Below are 18979 nucleotides of genomic sequence, written 5' to 3'. Positions count from 1 at the left end.
GTGCCACCTAGCTACCTGCCCTGTTTGGCTTTTTAAAGCCCTTCACAACCCAGCCCCTCCCTTCCTACCTTTCCCATCTTTTTGTCTGTCTACACTGGCCTCCTGGTTGCTCTCCAACACTACAGGCCATTGTCTATCTTTGTGCCACTGCACCCCAATGCTGGCATGTTCTCTCCGCTCACACGGGTCTCCCCCTTTAGAATTGGAGCTCCATATATATATATATATAACTTATCGGATTACCTGCTGTCTGGGGGAGGGAGGGAGGGAGAAAAATTTGAAATTGGAAATCTTATGTAAACAAATGCTGAAAGCTATCTCTACATGTAACTGGAAAATAATAAAATACTTTTATTTAAAATATATATATAGTTATATGTCCATTGCAAAAAAAAAGAAAAAGAAAAAAAAGAATTGGAGTTCCCTGAGGGCAGGGAGTTTTGCCAACAATAAGCACAGAATCTTGCACTTAGTAGGTGCTTTGTCTACTTGAATCCTGGATCAGGCACCCACTTGTCACTCAGCCTTGGGTAAATCCCCTCCCCTCTCTGTCTCTGTCTCTTCATAAGTAAAATGGGGGAGGAGAAATATGTCAAAGGGGACTTCTGGTTCTGACTTCCTGTGAGCTAAGGCAGGACCGGAACCCAGGTGTCCAGATTTCAGGTCATTCACTGGTAAAACATTCTCCTCCACCCCCCCCCCCAGAGACTATGTACTTACTCCCAGAGGTCAAAGAGCTAACTTGAACTTGTGTCCAGCCTATGCATGGGGGGTGGGGGTGGGGGAGTCATCAAGGCCTCCTCCATGGTCTGAGGTGAAAACTTGTGCCTCAGTCAATTCCTGTCAAATAGGAGCTTCTTTCTCCCTCTCTTTCTCCCTCTCCTCCCTCTCTCTCCCTCTCCCTCCCCCCTTCTCTCTCCCTCTTCTTTTCTTCCCTCTCTCTCTCCCTCTCCCCCTCCCCCTTGTCCCCCCTTCTCTCTGTCTCCTTTCTCTCTGTCTCTGTCTCTCTCCCTCTCACTCTGCCTGTCTCTGTCCCATCTCCCTCTCTGTCTTTTGTCAGAGGGATGGGAGGTAGGGCTCCTGGATGGGTCCTGGTCCCAGGAAGGGACAGATCTCCGAGGTTGGACAGGATTAAGGAGGGGCTTCCCTGGAAGCCTTTTGGCCTTTAGAGTCTGGCCACAGGTGGAGCAGACAGACAGAGGGCCCCGAGGGGTGAGCAGAGGCAGTTTCAGTGACTGTGGAACTTCAGGCCTACAAACTTCCCCCCTGCTCCTCCCCCTCCCTAGGAGCAGGAACCAGCCTGGCCAGCACCTCCCCAGGGGAGCCCCAGGGGCCTGGAAAGGGGCAAATGCCCCATTTCCTTTCAAATTTCACAGCCCATTGTGTGCCCCAGACACTGTTCTCCCCCAAGACAGCTCTGCTCCTTGGGCTGGATGCTGGCCATGGGCTCTGGGAACTGTCCAGTGAGAGTTTACCTACAAGATCCTGTGGAGGAAAAAGTCAAGACTCTTGGAGGGGCAGCTAGGTGGTGAGATGGATAAAGCACTGACCTCGCATCAAAAAGACTTGAGTTCAAATTTGGCCTCGTACTTACTAGCTGTGTGACCTTGGCCAAGTCACTTCACCCTATTCCCTCCCCAAAAAGACTAGAAACCCTTCTTGTCTTTTGTTGTTCATTCTGGAAGAGAATCAATGACTTCAAAGAGGAGATATCTTGACTTGCCCGTGAATTGGATTTCAGCCTTCTGTGAGATGCTCTCGGACAGGAGGCCAGGAGACTTCCCTAAGCCATAACTCCTGATTGACCCAGACGGCTATGCTCAGGACCCAGATGGAAGCACCAAGTGGACACCACAGGGGGACTGAGTTAGGAGCCGGAGTCGGGCAGGAAAGGGAGAGCCCAGGGAGGGGATGGGACTAGGCTGCCCTGCTGGTGGGTGACAGTGTCCTAGACAGGCTGGCTCTCAGGTCCTGAGAACAGAAGGGAGGGGCTGAATGAAGGTGGCCACTGGCGATGAGTGAGAGAAGCAGCTTCCCTCACTCGGAGGCTCTGCCTCTGCTGGGGGTGGGGCTCCCCCAGTGCTGGGACAGATGAAGAGTGACCTCATCTGACAGGAAGTCAGGAGATAGGACCTGGGTTCAAATTCTGACTCTGGCGGTCTGTGGGTGACCTTGAGAGGATCAAGGAACAACCTTTAATAATCTCTACATTGTATTCCAGCCCCTGTGGTGAGCGCTGAAGATTCAAAGACAAAAAGGAAATGTCTCCTTCACTGTAGAAGCTTCCCCTCTAGCTGGGGGAGGACCAGGGACAACTAGAAGTACCTATGGATAGATTTTCAAATTGTGCACATAGTAGGTGCTTCAATAAATGCTTCCTGAGTGACTAGATTTTGGTGGGGAAGTCGCTGGTTGCCTCATGCAGCAGGTGGTACTGTCGCCGAAGGGGGAACTGTTGTTTGTCTCTCTGTGTGTGTGTGAGGCAATTGGGGTTAAGTGACTTGCCCAGGGTCACACAGCTAGTAAGTGTCAAGTGTTTTGAGGTCGAACTTGAACTCAGGTCCTCCAGGGCCAGGGCTCTATCCACAGTGTCACTTAGCTGCCTCAACAGGGGGAGGTAGAAAGGGAGGGAACTCCTGGCATAAGGGACAGCTACTGCAAAGTCTGGGCGATGGGAAAAGCAGGGCTGTGAATGAAGAACAGTCAGAAAGCCAATGTAACTGGACTCTAGTGCAGGGGAAGGGGAGTACCGTGCGATAAGGCTACAAAGGCAGGAGGAGGGGGGCTCCCGTCCAAGGGCTTGAAATACAGTTTCTACGGATCCTTGACATCATCGGAAGCTACCAGGGTACTAGCTTTAATGACCTCCGAGGTCCCTCCTCCTCTTCCTTCCCGGGGCTGAATTCTAGCCCAGCCGGTAAAGTCCAACTGCATCCCCTCCCCTCCCTGCTCCAGAAAGCCCTCGCTGAGCCTTCCAGTTGGGGTCTCTTTTCCCTCCTCATACCTCACAGTCCGCCAACAATGTTAACCTGACCTACCCTGGTGATCAGGGCGGAGGATACAGAGCTAATAAGGAAGGCTCCCCCTGCCCTCCAGGGGCTTACTTACTCTGAAAGGGAGAGGGGGGCATGGGGGGGGGACTGGGCCCGAGGCGAAAGCTGGGCCAAACACTCTAAGACTTTTGGAGGAGCTGTCAGAAAGCCACTGGTGAGAGAGCTCATCTCCCAGTCCAGAGCTCAGAATACAAAGGATGCTGGTCCAAGCTCAGCCTCATCTTCACTTGGTGAAGGACAAAAACTTGTGAGCGCTTATTCTGTGCCAGGACTTAGGCTAAGGCCTGGCTCCTCTGGCCTCAGTTTCCCCAAATGTGTCATTTCATGGGGGTTCGGGGGGAGGGAAGAACCACAGTTCATTTGACTGGATAGATTTCTAAGACCCTTTTAGCGTGGCCTGGGCTCCTGACCACTGAGCATTTCGGAGAATGGCAGAATGTCTTGCGCGTCCCCCCCCCATTTATAAATTCTAAGGTTTGCAAAGAACTTTTCTTGTGTTACCTCATTTGCCCCTCACCACAATTCTGGTAGGCACAGATAAGGAAACTGACCTCGAGAGATTTTAAGTATCTTGCCTGTGATGGTGGCTAGTCAGGTCTGAGGGGGCTGGGACACTGCCCCAGGCTGTGCTGACTCCCTTTCCCCCAGCCGAGGGTGCCCCCCTCCCACCCCACCTCCCTCTTGGCCCCTCTGGATACTGTCCAGCATCTCAGAGTTCCAGCAATTGCCAGGCGGGGTCTGCCCAGGCCTGCTGAGGGTCCTCCCGGTGTGTCCCAGACACCGGCTGCTTTTTCCCAGTGAGAACTGAGAGCCCCTTCATGGTGCTAGAGCTGGAAGGAGTTGATTCCTTTGATTTTCAGATGGGGAAACTGAGACTTGGAGAGGGGCAGAGCCAGCATTCAGACCTGGGCCCTTGAGCCCAAGGGTTCCTCCGACCCGGGCATCGTGACTCCTGAGCTTCCCCGCTCTGGACCCCAATTCTGAAGGCCAGGCCTCCCCTCTGTGTGTGTGTGTGTGTGTGTGTGTAACAACACTCACCCTGGGATGAATCACGTTGGGGGGGATCCCCCCCAGCTCTGCAGGGCTGGAGGCTGAGCAGCCCCAGGGGCCTAAGTCCATGGGACAGATAATGGCCTCTGTCCATTTGTGGAGAAAACACTCATGAATCAGTGAAATGGGAAATCCAATGCCCCCTCAGTGCCATTAGCTTTGTCCCTGCCCTCCCCCTGCCCCACTAATGGATCTGGAAGGAGGAAGGAGGAAAGAGGAAGGGACGGGTGGCCACACGGGCCCTTGGGGCACCCTCCTAACCCGATCTCACATCCACCTGATAAACCGAGGTTCAGACGCTACCTCTGCCACTCCCTGTGTGACACTCCCACCTCAGCTTCCTCATCTGTAAAATGAGGGGCTTGTGACCTCTGAGGCTCCTCAAGCCAGGATCCCACAATGGGAGAGTCCTCTCATAACTGGGGAAATCTGGGAGGGCTTCCCGTGGAGGCGATGGGGCTAATCAGTCCTGTTGGCTGGATGCAAAGCCTGGAGCAAGCTGGCAGCAGACTGAATTCACCTCCCCTAGAGAATCAGGGACGGGGGTGGGGGGAAGAAGGCCCTTGTTTTACAGAGAGGGAAACTGAGGCCAGTGGCCTAGCCAAGTTCATATGAGAAATCAGCGGCGAAGATGGGCCAAAAAGCCAGGCCTCGGCACTCCAGGCCAGCTGTCTCCCTCACATCAAGCCCCTGCTGTGGCAACCACAGCTCACGGTCCAGGGAGAACCAGGTGGGGCACAGAGAGGTAGCTCTGGACTCCCCCACTGAAACTCCTGCCTTGAGTTAACCCTAAGGGGCTCCTGGAGCCAGACACCAGCTGTGCCCCCCCCCAGCCTTGGCCTAGGGGCTCAGGGGAGATTGGGGGCCCCAGCCCAGAGCAGAGCAGGCCCAGGCCAAGAAGCTGAAGAATTAGAGCCCCCAGTCTCCAGAGAGCCCCGGGTGGAAGGGCAGAGCTGCCACCCCAGTATCCCCTGGCTCACCTGGCAGCTCCCAGGCATGGCTGCTGGGATCCCCACAAAGGAGAGGACTCCTGCTGCCTGCTCAGTTCCCCTTTCACCTCCCTCCCACCCCACTGAGCAAGTCAGTTAAGGCTGGGGCCTGTCTCCTGCAGAAAACAAGGCCAGGGACTAAAAACAAATTCTTGGGTAATCTCTCCAGTCTACTCCCAGATGGGATACCCCATGTTCTAAGCTCCTTCTCAGCCCTGACATCCCCTGTTCTAAGGCCCCTCCCAGCCCTGACATCCCCTGTTCTAAGGCCCCTCCCAGCCCTGACATCCCCTGTTCTAAGGCCCCTCCCAGCCCTGACATCCCCTGTTCTAAGCTCCTTCCCAGCCCTGACATCCCCTGTTCTAAGCTCCTTCCCAGCCCTGACATCCCCTGTTCTAAGGGCCCTCCCAGCCCTGACATCCCCTGTTCTAAGCTCCTTCCCAGCCCTGACATCCCCTGTTCTAAGGCCCCTCCCAGTCCTGACATCCCCTGTTCTAAGCTCCTTCCCAGCCCTGACATCCCCTGTTCTAAGGCCCCTTTCCAGCAAAGGAGGGTCTGAGCTCAGACCAACCAGTAAGACTAAAGACATGGGGTCTCTGCCCCAGCAGGAATGGGGGGAAGAGTGTCTCCTCTCCATCCTTACCCCCCAGTCTTCTGCACCCCTAGGGTCCCTCCTCAGAGATGCCTGAATGGGAGGATTCAGAAGGCCCAGCTTCAGGCCCTGGCTCTTGGGCAGACCCCGGTGCTCATCCAGCCCAATACTGCTTCCCAAAGGAGGAAGCTGAACCTCAGAGAGGGCCAGGACTCAACCAAGGTCACTGGGTTCTTTCTGCTAGCCTGAGCTGTGTGACCTTGGACAAGTCCCTCTCCTCTTGGGCCTCAGTTTTGACATTTGTAAAGTGAGAGGGGTGGACTCTGGGCTTGGGGAGGCTCCTAGGGCGTGTGATTCTGGGCTGGGGCACTTCCCGGGCCCATTAGCAGCCTGGTGAGTGGCCCCAGGACCTCCCGAGCTTCCGGACCCTCCAAGCTTTTGCTAATGTCTCCCTCCCCTCCCTGCAGCCTTTGTCCAGGGGGACATCAAAGCCTTTGGGGCGGGCCGGGACCAAGGCTCCTCCTCCCTCATTAGCCTCCTCAAAGTTCACCTGGGCTGGGCTGCCGCCTCCATCCACCTCCCCAGCTCCCCTCCAGCCCTGGCAGGGTCTGCTGAGTCCTTCCCGTCACCCCTGTCTCTGAAGAGGGGCCACCCCCAGCAGCCCATGGAAGATGCAGGTTCTGCCTGGTAGGAACCCCCCCCCACCGGGATGGGGAAGGGCAAGGGGGGCTCTACAGAAGGGGCGCTTCCTCGGAAGGGTCCAGTAGATGGGGGAAGGTCAGAAAGGAGTGTCCTGACGATGGGGCCACAAGATCCTGGGGTGTCTATGAAGGAAGACGGAGATTGGGAGGTTGGGGGTGGGGGGAAAGCAGCCCAGAGGGTCAGGCTGCTGGGCTGCAGAGAGAGCTCGGAGGGAGACAAGGGGGGATGGATACCCACACTCCTGAAGGGATTGTGGACAGGGTGTGGACAGGGAGGTCTCCGGAGCAGGGGTTTGGGTTGGAATAAGGGGGTGTGGGGGAGATCCATGAAGTTGCTGTGAAAGGTCAAAAGGAAAGAAGAGAGGGTTGTCCCCAGGATGTGGGGTAGGGGAGAGCTAGGGGTTCTTGGTGGGACTGGAGAGAGGAAGGAAAGATGGAAAGGTGTGGGGAGCTGTGACGGATTTGGGGGCTAGGTGCCGGGGTGGAGGACTGGCTATCAGAGGGTTCCGGGAAAATTGGAAGGGGTGAAAGGGGCTGGGAGGTGATGGAAGTCTCAGGATGCCGGACATTTTGGGGGGATCTCCAGGATCTTGGGGAGACTAGGGCTGATGAGAAGAAATTAGTCTGGGGGAGAAGTGGTTGTAAGAAGTGAGGGGCTCTTTGGGGGATCCCAGGCTGTTCCAGGATAATCAGGGAGTTCCCAGAAGGCTGGGGAGGTAAGATCATCTCAGAAGAATGGGAGGCCCCTGGAGAGGAGTTGGGGGGCGGGGAAGGTATCTAAAGGAACAGAAGGTGTACGGAGGGGCGCCGGTGCTGGAAGATGATCTGAAGGCCAGGGGAGTCCTTGGGTGGGGCTCCTGGGGTGTCTGGGACATGATCGGAAGGTGGGCACTGGTGGGGAGCTGGGAAGATTGATTGGTGGGGATCCCAAAGGTCCTGGGGAGGGGCCAGGGCTCACTGAGAGAGATTTTAAGAGGGGGATTCTGAGGCCATTAGGAATCTCAGAATAGATTCTCAGAGAGAGAAGGCTCATGGTCATCCAGGGTCCTCCCGAAGCCCTCCAAGAGGGAGACCCTCCCCCCACCCAGACCGCTGTCTGCCAGGAAGTGCTTCCTTGATAGCCGGCCTCAATGTGCCTCTTTACGGCGCCCCCGCCAATGTTCCTGGGTCTTTTCCTCAGGACCCACACAGAGCAATGAGATCCAGTCACTGGGAGCTAGGGAGGGAAAGGTCAGAAGGGTGCAGGAGGGAGACCCTTGACAGGGGCTGATCAGAATCAATGGGTATCTTGAGAGGAGAGATCACAGAGGAGGTAGGGAGGTACGGGCTGGGGGAGAATCCCAAGGAAGATCAGAGGTCTGAGTATAGGGAGGGGGTTGGTGGCTGACAGATGACCTGGTGGGGGGAGGGATCCAAGGAAAATCCAAAAGGACGGGAGTCTCAGGGGCTGGGAGGGCAAGGGAGGGGTAGGGCTTCTGTGGATCCCGGCATGAAGGCTGGCCTCAATAGAGGGAAGGGTGGGGTCGAATTTAGGGGTCGGAAAAGAGCCCCGTTTGCCAGAACTTGGAATTTCATTTTCCTGTGGGTCAGGCCCTCAGAAACCCTGTCTTCCTGAGGGCATCAGAGCCTGTGATGGGAAGGTCCAAGAAACAGAGGCAGAGCAGAGAGGAGTGGGCTGGGGGGCCACGGGCTGGGGGGGCCATGGCCAGGCCCTCCTTTGGCTCAGTCACTGCATGTCAGAGCCACAAGGACCTCAGAGTCCTGGTTGAGAGAAGGTGCAGCCCTGCCCCCACTGGCTGTGAGACCTTGGGTAAATCACATCCCTCCTGCAATCCTTGCCCAGTCTAGTGGCTGGTGTCCCTGCCTCCCCCTCCAATTCAGACTGACTGGCATTGATTAATGTTCCCCCAAGGAGCTAACCTTTGACTGGGGAGATATGGCATATGAATGAATGGGATAAGAACACATTGGAGAAGAGGCCCCAGGGCACTATGGATAAGGACAGCCCAGTGGTCAGTGTACAGTGGTGGGCCCAGAATTAGGAAGACCTGAGTCCATATTCAACCTTAGACACTTCCTAGCTGCGTGGCCCTGGCCAAGTGGCCTCACCTCTGTTTGCCTCAGTTTCCTCAGCCATAAAATGGGGCCCATAACATCACCTCCCAAGGCGGTTGTGAGGCACAATTTGTAAAGCCCAGCACACAGTAGGCGCTATGTGTTACTTAGCTGTTATTACCTATTACGAAGAGAGGGCTGGCCTTGAAGTCAGAAACACAGATCCAAGTCAGGATCCCAGACCAGCAGCTGACAGGGCCCTCCAAGCGCAGCCTCTGAACATGCTGGGCTGGGTGAGTCACCCAACCCCTCACTGTTCTAAGAAGCTGCGGCTATATACATCATGTTTCCCCTCTGCCAATGGGCACAGGCCTGGTCCATGGAAGGGTTTTGTTTTTGCTTTTGTTTTTTGAGGCAATTGGGGTTAAGTGACTTGCCCTGGGCCACACAGCTAGTAAGTGTTAAGTGTCTGAGGCTGGATTTGAACTCAGGTCCTCCTGACTCCAGGACAGGTGCTCTATCCACTGTGCCACCTAGCTGCCCCTGGAAGGTATTTTTAATACACACACACACACACACCCCTCTTGCAGAATAGATAGACTTCTGGAGAGTGCCACGATGGGTAGAGCTGACCACCCCGGGCAGAGCTGACCTCTGGCTGAAGACCAGAACCTGGCAGAAGGCACTTCCTGGCCTGGACTTCCTAACGGTGTGAAATCTCTCCACTGCCCATAGACAAGCACATATACAAGTAATAGCTGATGATAGATGCATGTGCACACACGTGTGTGCATACAAACATCCATATATGTATAGCTAGTGATATGTGCACATGTGCCCCTACATGTATGCATACATGTCTGTGTGCCCATACATACGTGGGTAGGTGTCTGTGGCCATTGGAGGGAGAGCCCTGGGACCCCTGGGGGGGTCATAGGGCATAGATTGAAGGGCTGTCCAACCCTCTATTTTGCAGGCAAGGAAACCGAGGCCTAGGAGAAGGTGGGGTAGCCCGGGTCACACGGGGTGGAACCCCTTCTAGGAGAGGCCTCCGTCTCGGCCTTGGTGGCAGCTGGGGATGGGAGGGGGGCGGAGGGAGGAAGCAGAGCTCTCTGGGCATGGGCAGGCAGACAGAGCCCGTGTGGAGCTTTTCCTTGGGCCACCAGATTCTGGAGCTGAGGCAACAGGGGAAGATGAGTCATTGCACCCACAGACTGGAGAGGGGGGAGATGGGAGGAGAGACAACACCCAGGAAGGGTCTGCACCAGGGGCAGATTGGAAGGCCCATGGGGGCAGCGGCTTCAGCCTTGGGCCCTGCAGGCATGGAGGGCTTGGGGGGAAGGAAGAGCTGGGATGTTGGGCCAGTGGGTCTGGGGCTGCTGAGCCTGAGGCTCCCTGGGCCGGGGCCAGGACCACCTGGGACGCGCGCACACCTGCCTCTTCTCTGCCTCCCCCCAACTCCCCTGTGGCTTGGCCCCATAAGTGTACATTGTCTCTCTCCTGTGTAAGAAAGGCCTGGCACTGAGACCAAGCCCATAAGCACTGTTCATAGGAGAGAGGAGGCCCAAAGTGTCAGGGAGCACTTGACACATACATCATTTCATTGAATGCTCAGGACAACCCTGCAAGGTGGGCAGGGGCTTCATGCATCCCCATTTTAGGGAGGAGGAAGCCGAAGGAAATGACTGGTCCACAGTGACTCAGCTACTGCCCAAGATGGCATTAGAGCCTGCCTGGCCTTCCCAGACTCTGCCTACCATGGCCTCCGGAGGGGAGGGGACTTGCTCCCAGAAGTGGCGGCTGCTCAGGGAGAGCTCCAAGCCTGGGATAGAAGCCAGGACTCGCTCCTGATTCTCGGCTCATGGGCTCTCCCCACTGGGCTACACTGCCAATGCCTCCACCTCCCTCCCTGGGGGCCTTGGCAGAGAAGGCCAAAGCCAGGGACTCACGGGACCTGGCTATGGCAGCGGGAGGGGCCCTCGGGAGGAATCTGTGGCACATTTCCTGAACACAGGCCAGGTCAGGCCTCCGGGGTTACCGGGACAGCAGTGAATCAGCAGCCCCCACTACGGTGCCCGCCCGCCCATATCTAAGTGCCAGGCAGGTTTGAGGGCAGGAAAGGCATCATGGAGACCGTGGAGCTCGGCCAACCCGTGCGAGAAACCAGGGATTCCAAGGGGAAGCAGTAAGGGGAAGTGGGGGTAGCCGATACACAGGCCTAGAGGGGGAGATGAAGTGTCTCATGTGAGGGGCAGCAAGAAGACTGGTCTGCCTGCGGCAAAGGGCTTCAAGTACCCAACAGAAGCTGATTTAACCCTGCACGTACTGGGGAGCTACTGGGGTTACAGAGTGAGGGGAGTGACCTGGTCAGATCTGTGCTTGAGGACAATCCCGGATACCTGGACTAGCAGGAGAGACAATTAGGAAGAAGGCTCTGGCCCCCCGCATCCAGGGGAGGGGGGGTATTGTGGCCCTTTGGTAATAACTATCCCAAAGGGGAATGATCAGCACCTTTGTAAGGTAGTGAGATGCCTGGAGGTCCATGAGCAGATGCTGAATGACCCCTGGCCAGGATAGTGGAGTAGACAGGTGTGACTAAAGCTTCGTAGCCTCCGCCCAAGCTCCCCTGTGATTCTGTGATTCAGCTTGGCTGGATAAGTGTCCTGTTGTTTCTCCCCCCCCCCCACCCCAGAGCCCACGGCCCCAAGGGCCACAGCAGCCTCTAGTGCCCACAGCCCCATCACCGCCTCTTTGGAGGATCTGGCACTCTGGACCCAATTCTACCAGGCCGGCACTGAGATGGTCATCACCAAATCGGGCAGGTGAGGCCGGCACTCTGGCCCCTAACTGTTTAACCCCCACCCGGGCTGGAGGAAGAGCCCTGAGCCCCAAGCTTTGGGAAGTCTGGGAACCCAGCAGGGGGCATGTCCCCTCCCCCTGCCCCTGCCCTAGGGTGAATTCCTGGACTGCATGGTGAGAATAGGCCCAAGGTGGGGACGGAGGCTGGGCTTGGGGAGGGATCTGTTAGTTGGGAGGAAGTGGGGTGGGGCCCTGCAGAACCCTGAGCTTCAGGGGAGAGGGTCCTGGGCTGGGGAGCAGGGGGAGATGAAGGGAAAAAAGGAGGCTCTGGCTTCCTGGCAAGGGTGATCTTGGCAGGTCACATCTGTCTCTGCCTCAGTTTTCTCCTCTGTTAAAACAATGGTCCAAGGAGAATCATCTCCAAAGAAGGCATCACATGACTCTAAGCCGATGCCCTCCTTGATTCCAGGGCCCTGTCCTTTCCTAGGCTTGGCCTTCTCTTCAGGCTTTCTTGGAGGGAAGCCACCCCATGACCCCCTGGCCCCTTGGAGGGAGGGCTCCATGCAGAGCCTCCCCCTCCCCCTGGGGGTGTCTCTCTCTGTCCTCCATAGGCGGATGTTCCCTCAGTGCAAAATCCGGCTCTCCGGCTTGGTCCCTTACCTCAAGTATGTGGTGTTGGCAGATTTTGTGCCGATGGACAACTTCAGGTACAAGGTATTTGTTCTTCCCTGGGCCCCTCCACCCCCCCCAATCCTGCAGGGTTCTGTGGGAGAGTGAGCTGGAATCCGGCACAAGAGACCCAGGCGAGGCTTTGGGGACCTCCCTCTGTGGGTCAGCTGTGGGACAGAGGCCTTCTCTATTCTGGTCCGTGGCCTCTGCTGGGGGAGGATTCACTGACTCTGGGAGATCTGCTCGGGCCTTTACCCACTTCCCACCTGGAAAAGGCAGCAGTTTCTGCTGCCTGCTCTCAGGCCGGGCCCCTCCTTGTCCTGCAGTGGAGCAAAGACCAGTGGGAGGTGGCGGGCAAGGCGGAGCCTCAGCTCCCTGGCCGCTCCTACATCCACCCGGACTCACCGGCCTATGGCAGTCACTGGATGAAGGAGCCCGTGTCCTTCCACAAAGTGAAACTGACCAACAACACCTTGGACCAGCACGGCCACGTAAGCAGGGCCCCCTCCTCATTCCCCCACCCTTCCCCATATATCTCTGCTCCTACAATCCCCAGGGTGGATCACCACCCAGCCCTGGCCTCTCTGACCAGGGGTCCCCTCGAAAGCATCCCCTGAGGAGTGGCCATCTACCATCTGCTCGAAGCCCTTCAGGGACGAGGAGATCACTACCTACCAAGGCATCCCAGCTGTAACTGGGGTTCCCTTTCCTCCTAGGAGGGAGGCTCTCAGAACTGAAGGCTGGGAGGGGCCCATCCACCCAGGCAGACCTGGGGCAGAGGCTAGCCCCTCACATTCCCTTGTCCTCCCAGATCATCCTGCACTCCATGCACCGCTACCAGCCGCGCTTCCTCGTGGTCCAAGCCGATGACCTCTTCAACATCTGCTGGAGCAGCTTTCAAGCCTTCAGCTTTCCCCAGACGGCCTTTATCTCAGTCACGGCCTACCAGAATGAGCAGGTAGCCAGCCTGCCCTCCCTCTGGCTGGACAGAGCCACCAAACCCTCCACCAGAACAGGCAGCTGCCCTGCTAGCACGGGCCAATGCACAGGGCCCGGAAATAGGCTTCTGGGGCGGGGCAGGGGGTCTGGGGGTCTGGGAGAGGCTCCTCTGGGGAAATTGAGGCCCCAAAAAGGAGAAACTGCACCCGGCACTCCTGCGGCTCTGCAGGCCCCCTGACCACATCTCACTTCTGTGTGTCATCTCTTCCTGTTCAACTCTAAGCTTCCTGAGGTCAGGAAGCATCTTCCATTTGTAGCCCCAACACTCACTCAGCACAGTGTTTGGCATAGAGAAAATGAGTGTTTTTTTCATTCGTTCATTCTCTCCTACCTCTAAAGTTCTGAGATTTCATGAAGACACACATAGTATATGTTTGGGGGCCACTGGGTAGAACAGACTAGACATCACAAGCAGCTTAGATAATTCGGTCATTAAATATGGGCCTACTGTAAGCCAGAGGGCAGTTAGGTGGCCCTGCAGTGGATAGAGAGCCAGGCCTAGAGTCAGAAGGACCCAAGTTCAAATCTGCCCTCAGACACTCACTAGCTGTGTGAGCCTGGGCAAGTCACTTCATCCTGTCTGCCTCGGTTTCTTCACTTGTAAACGAGCTGGAGTAGGAAATGGCGAATCGCTCCAGTATCTCTGCCAAGAAAACCCCAAATCGGGTCATGAAGAGTCGGACATGACTAAAACAACTTGACATCTCCTGCCTACTCTACAGCTGAACAAGAATTCCCCCCACCCCATACAGCCCCAGTGATTCAGCCCCTGCAGAGGTACCTTCAGGGAGAGAGGAGGGGCACCCACGGCTGTGCACCCCGCTCAGAGTCGCCGGTTCTGCCCTCGGGGGCCACCCTCTCCCCCACTTCAGCCCTTCCAACCTTAGCAGGCAGCAGTCCTGCCCCATCCCCAGTCTTCACGCTTGTGGCAGATGCGCCTGTGTCTGCCGGGCCCAGCTCAGAGCCCTCAGGTGAGTGGGCTCCCTGCCTCTCTCCTCCTCTGCTTCGAGCTCAGCTGCCCAGGGATGTCTCTGCAGCACACGCTGGGCATGTCACCTCTCAGAGGCGCCTGTTACTCACCTCTGCCAGGAAACACAGTCTTTTCATGTTGAGTCTCTCTCCCCACACGTCTCCCGGCAGACACCAGGCCGCTGGATGCTTCCTCTAATCACCAGCTCACTGCCTGTCTTGTTGAGGGGCTGCTCCAGCAGCTGCAGGGTCCTCGGCCCGAGGGGAGCTAGCTCCTCTTCCGGTTGGGGGCCAGACCTAGAACTTCAGGGCATCGCCGCCTCTCAGGGGGCTGCGACCCTGGCTAGGATAGTGGCAGCTGGTCAGGGTCTGTTTATGGCCTTGCGCTTCATGACAAAATTAACTTTATTTTTTTCTGAAGATCACCAGACTTAAGATTGACAACAATCCCTTTGCGAAAGGTTTCCGTGAGCAAGGGAAGAAGCCGAGAAGGTAACCTGGGCCCCTTGGCGGGGAGGATGGGCTTGGCAAAGGACCGGCCCACCCTCTGGGAGGGCCCCCTGCTGCACGGGACGGGGGGGGGGGGGGAGGGGCAGTGACCCATCCTCCCTCTGCTCCTATTAAAGGACAATGACTGAGGAGCCCCATCCCTTGTACAGGGCTCACAGACTCAGCCCAGCCCGGGGGCAGAAGAGGAAGAGGCTTGGGGAGCTGGTCTCCAGCCCTGAGTGTGAGAAATCTGGTAAGAAGAGGAGGGAGTTGATCTGGGAAGGAGGGAGGGAGGGCAGGTGAAGGATAAGGGGGGGAGTCTCAACCTGTCCCGAGAAAGGGAGGCCTCAGACGCCCTGGGGTGAGGCCATTCAGGCAGGAAAGAGGAGAGACGGAAGTGGGGAAACTGAGGCACCAAGGAAATTGACATGGGGCTCTCTGGCCCAAGGGCCGTCCTAGGCCCATGGGCACTGAGTTGGGCCCCTTTTCTCTTCCATGTTCCCTCCTGGTAGTTCTGGCCAAGGAAGAGACTGGGGAGGTCCAGGACGATGCCAGCCCTGGGTCAGTCAGCCGCAGGTTCTCCCCTTTCTGGGGGCCCCTCGGGCTCCCCAGGGCCTCCGCACCAGGGGAGCAGAGAGAGGAGCCACCGAAAGAAGCAGCAGGGCCCAGCCCCGGGCCTTACCCTGCATACAGGTGAGCTCCTGCTGCGGGAATCCCTGCGGAGGGAATCTCTGCGAAGGGCAGCTTTTGGGGTTCTCGTTTTTAACCGACAGTGAAATAGTAGTGACAGCAACTGTGATCAGGTGGAAAGTGTTCGACTTGGAACCCAAAGGCCCTGGGTTGGAATCCTGCCTCAGATGCTTCCTGGCTGTGTGACTGTGGGCACTTGGTCCTCAGTCTCCTCTGTAAAATGAGGAATTCAATTCCTTTTAACCAACCCGGGGCACTGGCTGGTTGTGGGCAGAAAGGGTGCTGGCCTTGGAGTCACCTGGCTTAGACTCCACAGCGCAGGAGGAGGCAGGGGAGGGAGTGGGGATGGAGGGGGGGCTTTGAGAGAACAGGCGCTGAGGAGCCTGGTTAAGGACCTGTGGATTCAGTCGCCACGAGGCTGTTTGAGGGCAGATTCAGAAAAGAGGTTGGGATGGAAGAAGCCCAGGTGAAGGTATGTCTCACTAGCCTCCTCCCCAGAAAAGGTTTAGCAGCCAAAGGAAGGAGAAAAGGGGTCTGCGGGTGGGCTGAATGAGCTTAGAATAGTAAACTCCATCCAACACACACTAAAAGCTTGAGGCAGCAGGTGGCACAGTGTTTAGAGCACAGCCTCGGGCTCAGGAAGACCCGAGTTCAAACCTTGCCTTGGACACTTACCAGCTATGTGATCCTGGGCAAGTCATTTCATCTCTGTCTGCCTCAATTTCTTCATCTGTAAGGCATCACGATAGCACTTACTTTCCCTGGGGTTTTTGTGAGGATCAGATGGGATCATGTTTATAAAGCGCTTTGCAAATTTTAAGTGCTGTAAGTGATAGCTGCGATTACAGTTATTTTGAAACGGGCACACGGCTATACTGGGAACATCAGGGTGGTCCACAATGCACCAACAATGCAGGGCCTCCCCTCATGAAAGGTGTTTACACAGAGATGGAGGGCAGGTGTAATCAGGGCACAGAACTGCAGGATCTCTCTAGAGGATCTCCAAGATCCCTCCTGGCAGATTTCTCCCATGCTTTTAGCTTTGCAAAGTCCTTTGAACATTTTTTAATAGATAACATGGTTTTATTCCACCCACATTTTGAGTGTCTCCTCCCCCTCCCCTCCAAAGTGCTTCTAACAAAGACTAAAACATAAAAATGAGCCAAAGCGGCCGGGATGTAGTGTTCCCCACCTCCATAGAGAAGGGCAGGAGGGGCGTTTTCCCGACCCATCTCCAGAGCCAAGCTCTGTCGTCTTTCAAATCAGACAGTGTGAAGTCTTGACTGTTTCACCAAACCAAGCATGGGAAGGTCAGCTCCAGGCAGTAACAAGACAGACGTTGCCTCACACAGGGACGCAGGGGCAGAGGTCATTGTGTAGAGAGGTGGGGCTGTCATGTGCATGGAGCCCCAGCCTTGGAGCTGGAGAGAACCAAGATCCAGACTAGGGGAAGGACTTATCCAAGGTCTCCCCTACAAGTAATCTGATGCCACAATGGACACTCACTCCAAAATACCAGTGTTTCACTCATGCTCCCATTCTAAAGAGAAGACTGAGGCCTGAAGGGGAAAGAGCCAGTCAGGAACCCAACGCCACCTCCTCCCACCTGGCTGCCTCTGGGGCGCCAGTGAGTGGGGGCTTCTGTGCTCTCAGATTTCTCCTTTGTTCTCCCCCAGGTTCCAGGACTATGGTCCTAGCATCTGGGAAACTATTCCTGTCAGTGATCGGCGGTCCAGGCCGGTGCTTCCAGGTTCTGTTCTCTCTGGGGTTGAGCCAGAGCTCAGACAGCTGCCCAGGGGCTGTGCTCCTCCAGACAAGGCTGGCCCCCATGGTCCCCTGTACCCTCCCTATAACCCAGAGGCTGGCTCAGGCCAGTGGCTGGTCCCCACACCTGCCCACGGACAGCCCCGGCCCTTCCCTGCCCTGGATGGTGCTGCCGCCCACGGGGGCTCCCCAGACTGGGGCCAGTGCCCCCTCTTTTCCTACGCTTGCTGGTGAGAGCAGTTGAGTCCTCCCCTCCCTCTTCCCTTGGGGCCTCAGGCCTGGCACCCGGCCTGGGAGGAATAATGAGAACCCCCAATACCCGGGCCCCTCCAGAGTGAGGCTGAGGCCGAGGTTAGAGGTGGGAGAAGAGCCTGCATCTGCCCTGAAGGTGGCTTCGGTGGCTGTGGGAAGGTGGGTCCTCGGTCCTTGGGAAAGTGGTGTCAGGAGAGGGTCCACCAGGCTGGGTGTAAGCCGCTGCAGGAATCCCAGCTGTCCTGTGCCATCCCCACTCCTGGCTGTGTGGGCCTCCGCAGGGCTCCCTCTTTCCTGACTCTGCCCCGTCTTCCTCCCTCTCCCCCTTCCCCACTGTCTTCCTGTCTTCCCCCTCTCCCTCTGCTCCTCCGTGGAGGAGATGCAGAGTTGGGGAAACCACTTGGATCCCCCAGTGCTCTCCCTGGTGGAGGGATCTTCTGGATGCCAGCAGTTAGCCTGGGTGGAAATGGATCCCCACTGCTGCCTCTCACCCACTGATCCACAGTCACCCAGCATCAGCAGGACCCACCCCCTCCTTCCTCTGCCCACTGCTCTGTCTGTAGCTGATGATAATAAAAAATCAAACCATCTATTGATCTAGTGAGAGGTTCTTTTGTGTGGGTCCCCTGGAGGTGCCCCCTCCCCAGCCTTTGGAAGCTGCTGGAGCCATCAGGAGGCAGAGAGATGGTATGGCTCTTGAGGCCCAGAGGGTATGGGCTCACCCAGTCACCAAAGGTGCCTGCCTTTGTGCAGGCTTAAGGAGAAGAGACCTTGGGGGTGGGGCGCTCGAATCCACTTACCCACTGTGAGAACTGGGAGCCTTGCCGCTGACCTATGAGGGAAGCCAAGTATAGAACTGGAAGGGCACCCCCACCTTGGAAGACCCTTGGGGTGGGGGCGGATTTCACCTCAGCAGAAAGAAGAGCCTTCTACCAATCCGAACCACCCCAGAGTGAGTGAACCAGGCTGACTTAGGAGGCAGTGGGCCACATTGCACCCATCAGTCAAGTCAATCAACAAACATTAAACACCGACTGTGTACCAGAAATGGTGATACGTTGTAGGAAAAGGATTCAAAGAAAGGCAAAAAACAGTCCATGCCCTCAAGGAGGGCTCAGTCATTGAAGGAGAATGCTATCACGGGACCTCTTTGGTGGGAGGATCAGAGTTCCAATCTTCTCTCGATTATTCTAGCTGGGGGGTCCTGGACAAGTCTTACCTTCTGTTGAACAGGAGTAGGAGATTCTCCCTCCAAGTGCTGTTGGGAGGCAATCAGATAATCAGTGGAAGATAATCAGTGGAACAGCCCTAGATCAATGCTAGGGAGTCAACCTGTTCTCTAGCATCCAAAGGCCCCTCCGGGCTCTGACGGGTGCCTGTCCTTTGTTTATGAAGGGAAAGCCCCTCCAGTCTCCAAGGAGTGGGCCCGGCCCTTCAGGGGTCCGTGGTGCCTAATCTACTCTGACTTCACACCTAAAGCAAAGCTTCTTATACTGGGGGTCGTGTAACTGAATGTGGGGGTCACAAAGTTTGGCAACAGTAAAAGGTGACATGCCTATCTGATATACTCATAGTCGTGTAAAACTTTCTCAGGATAAAAGGGGTCGCAAGTGGAAAAAGTTTAAGAAGCCCTGCTCAAGAGAAGGAAAATGGCCGTGCCCAAGGATAACCCGCTACCACTCACCAGGGCTGGGATTGGAAGCTCTGCTGCAGGGCCAGCGCCCTTCCCACCCCTAAGCTCCCTCTGTTGAGACCCAAGAAGGCCTCTCCGAGCATCAGTCAACGCGTGGAGGAACCGCCCGTTGGCCACAAATTGGGTTTTCCATCGCCGATTCCAGAGAAATGCTGGGAATGTGATTTATTTTGGAGGGGGGTAGAGACCCCTGGAGGAGGACTGAGACCATCATG

General features: G+C 56.4%; 1 protein-coding gene across 1 annotated transcript; it reads left to right on the top strand.

Annotated features, from left to right (window-relative positions):
* Positions 1-10566: 10566 nt before the first annotated feature.
* LOC122744163 (T-box-containing protein TBX6L-like) lies at positions 10567-17830 on the top strand. Its single transcript, XM_043989570.1, has 11 exons — positions 10567-10625; positions 11149-11262; positions 11851-11953; positions 12235-12399; positions 12720-12866; positions 14298-14368; positions 14536-14618; positions 14878-15058; positions 16732-17049; positions 17096-17230; positions 17719-17830. The coding sequence occupies exons 1-11, from the start codon at positions 10567-10569 to the stop codon at positions 17828-17830; spliced, it is 1488 nt and encodes a 495-aa protein (XP_043845505.1).
* Positions 17831-18979: the final 1149 nt, after the last annotated feature.

The sequence above is a fragment of the Dromiciops gliroides genome, chromosome 1 (genome assembly GCF_019393635.1).
Source record: "Dromiciops gliroides isolate mDroGli1 chromosome 1, mDroGli1.pri, whole genome shotgun sequence".
In the NCBI taxonomy this organism is placed as follows: Eukaryota; Metazoa; Chordata; class Mammalia; order Microbiotheria; family Microbiotheriidae; genus Dromiciops; species Dromiciops gliroides.
This window is presented reverse-complemented; position numbering and strand designations above follow the sequence as displayed.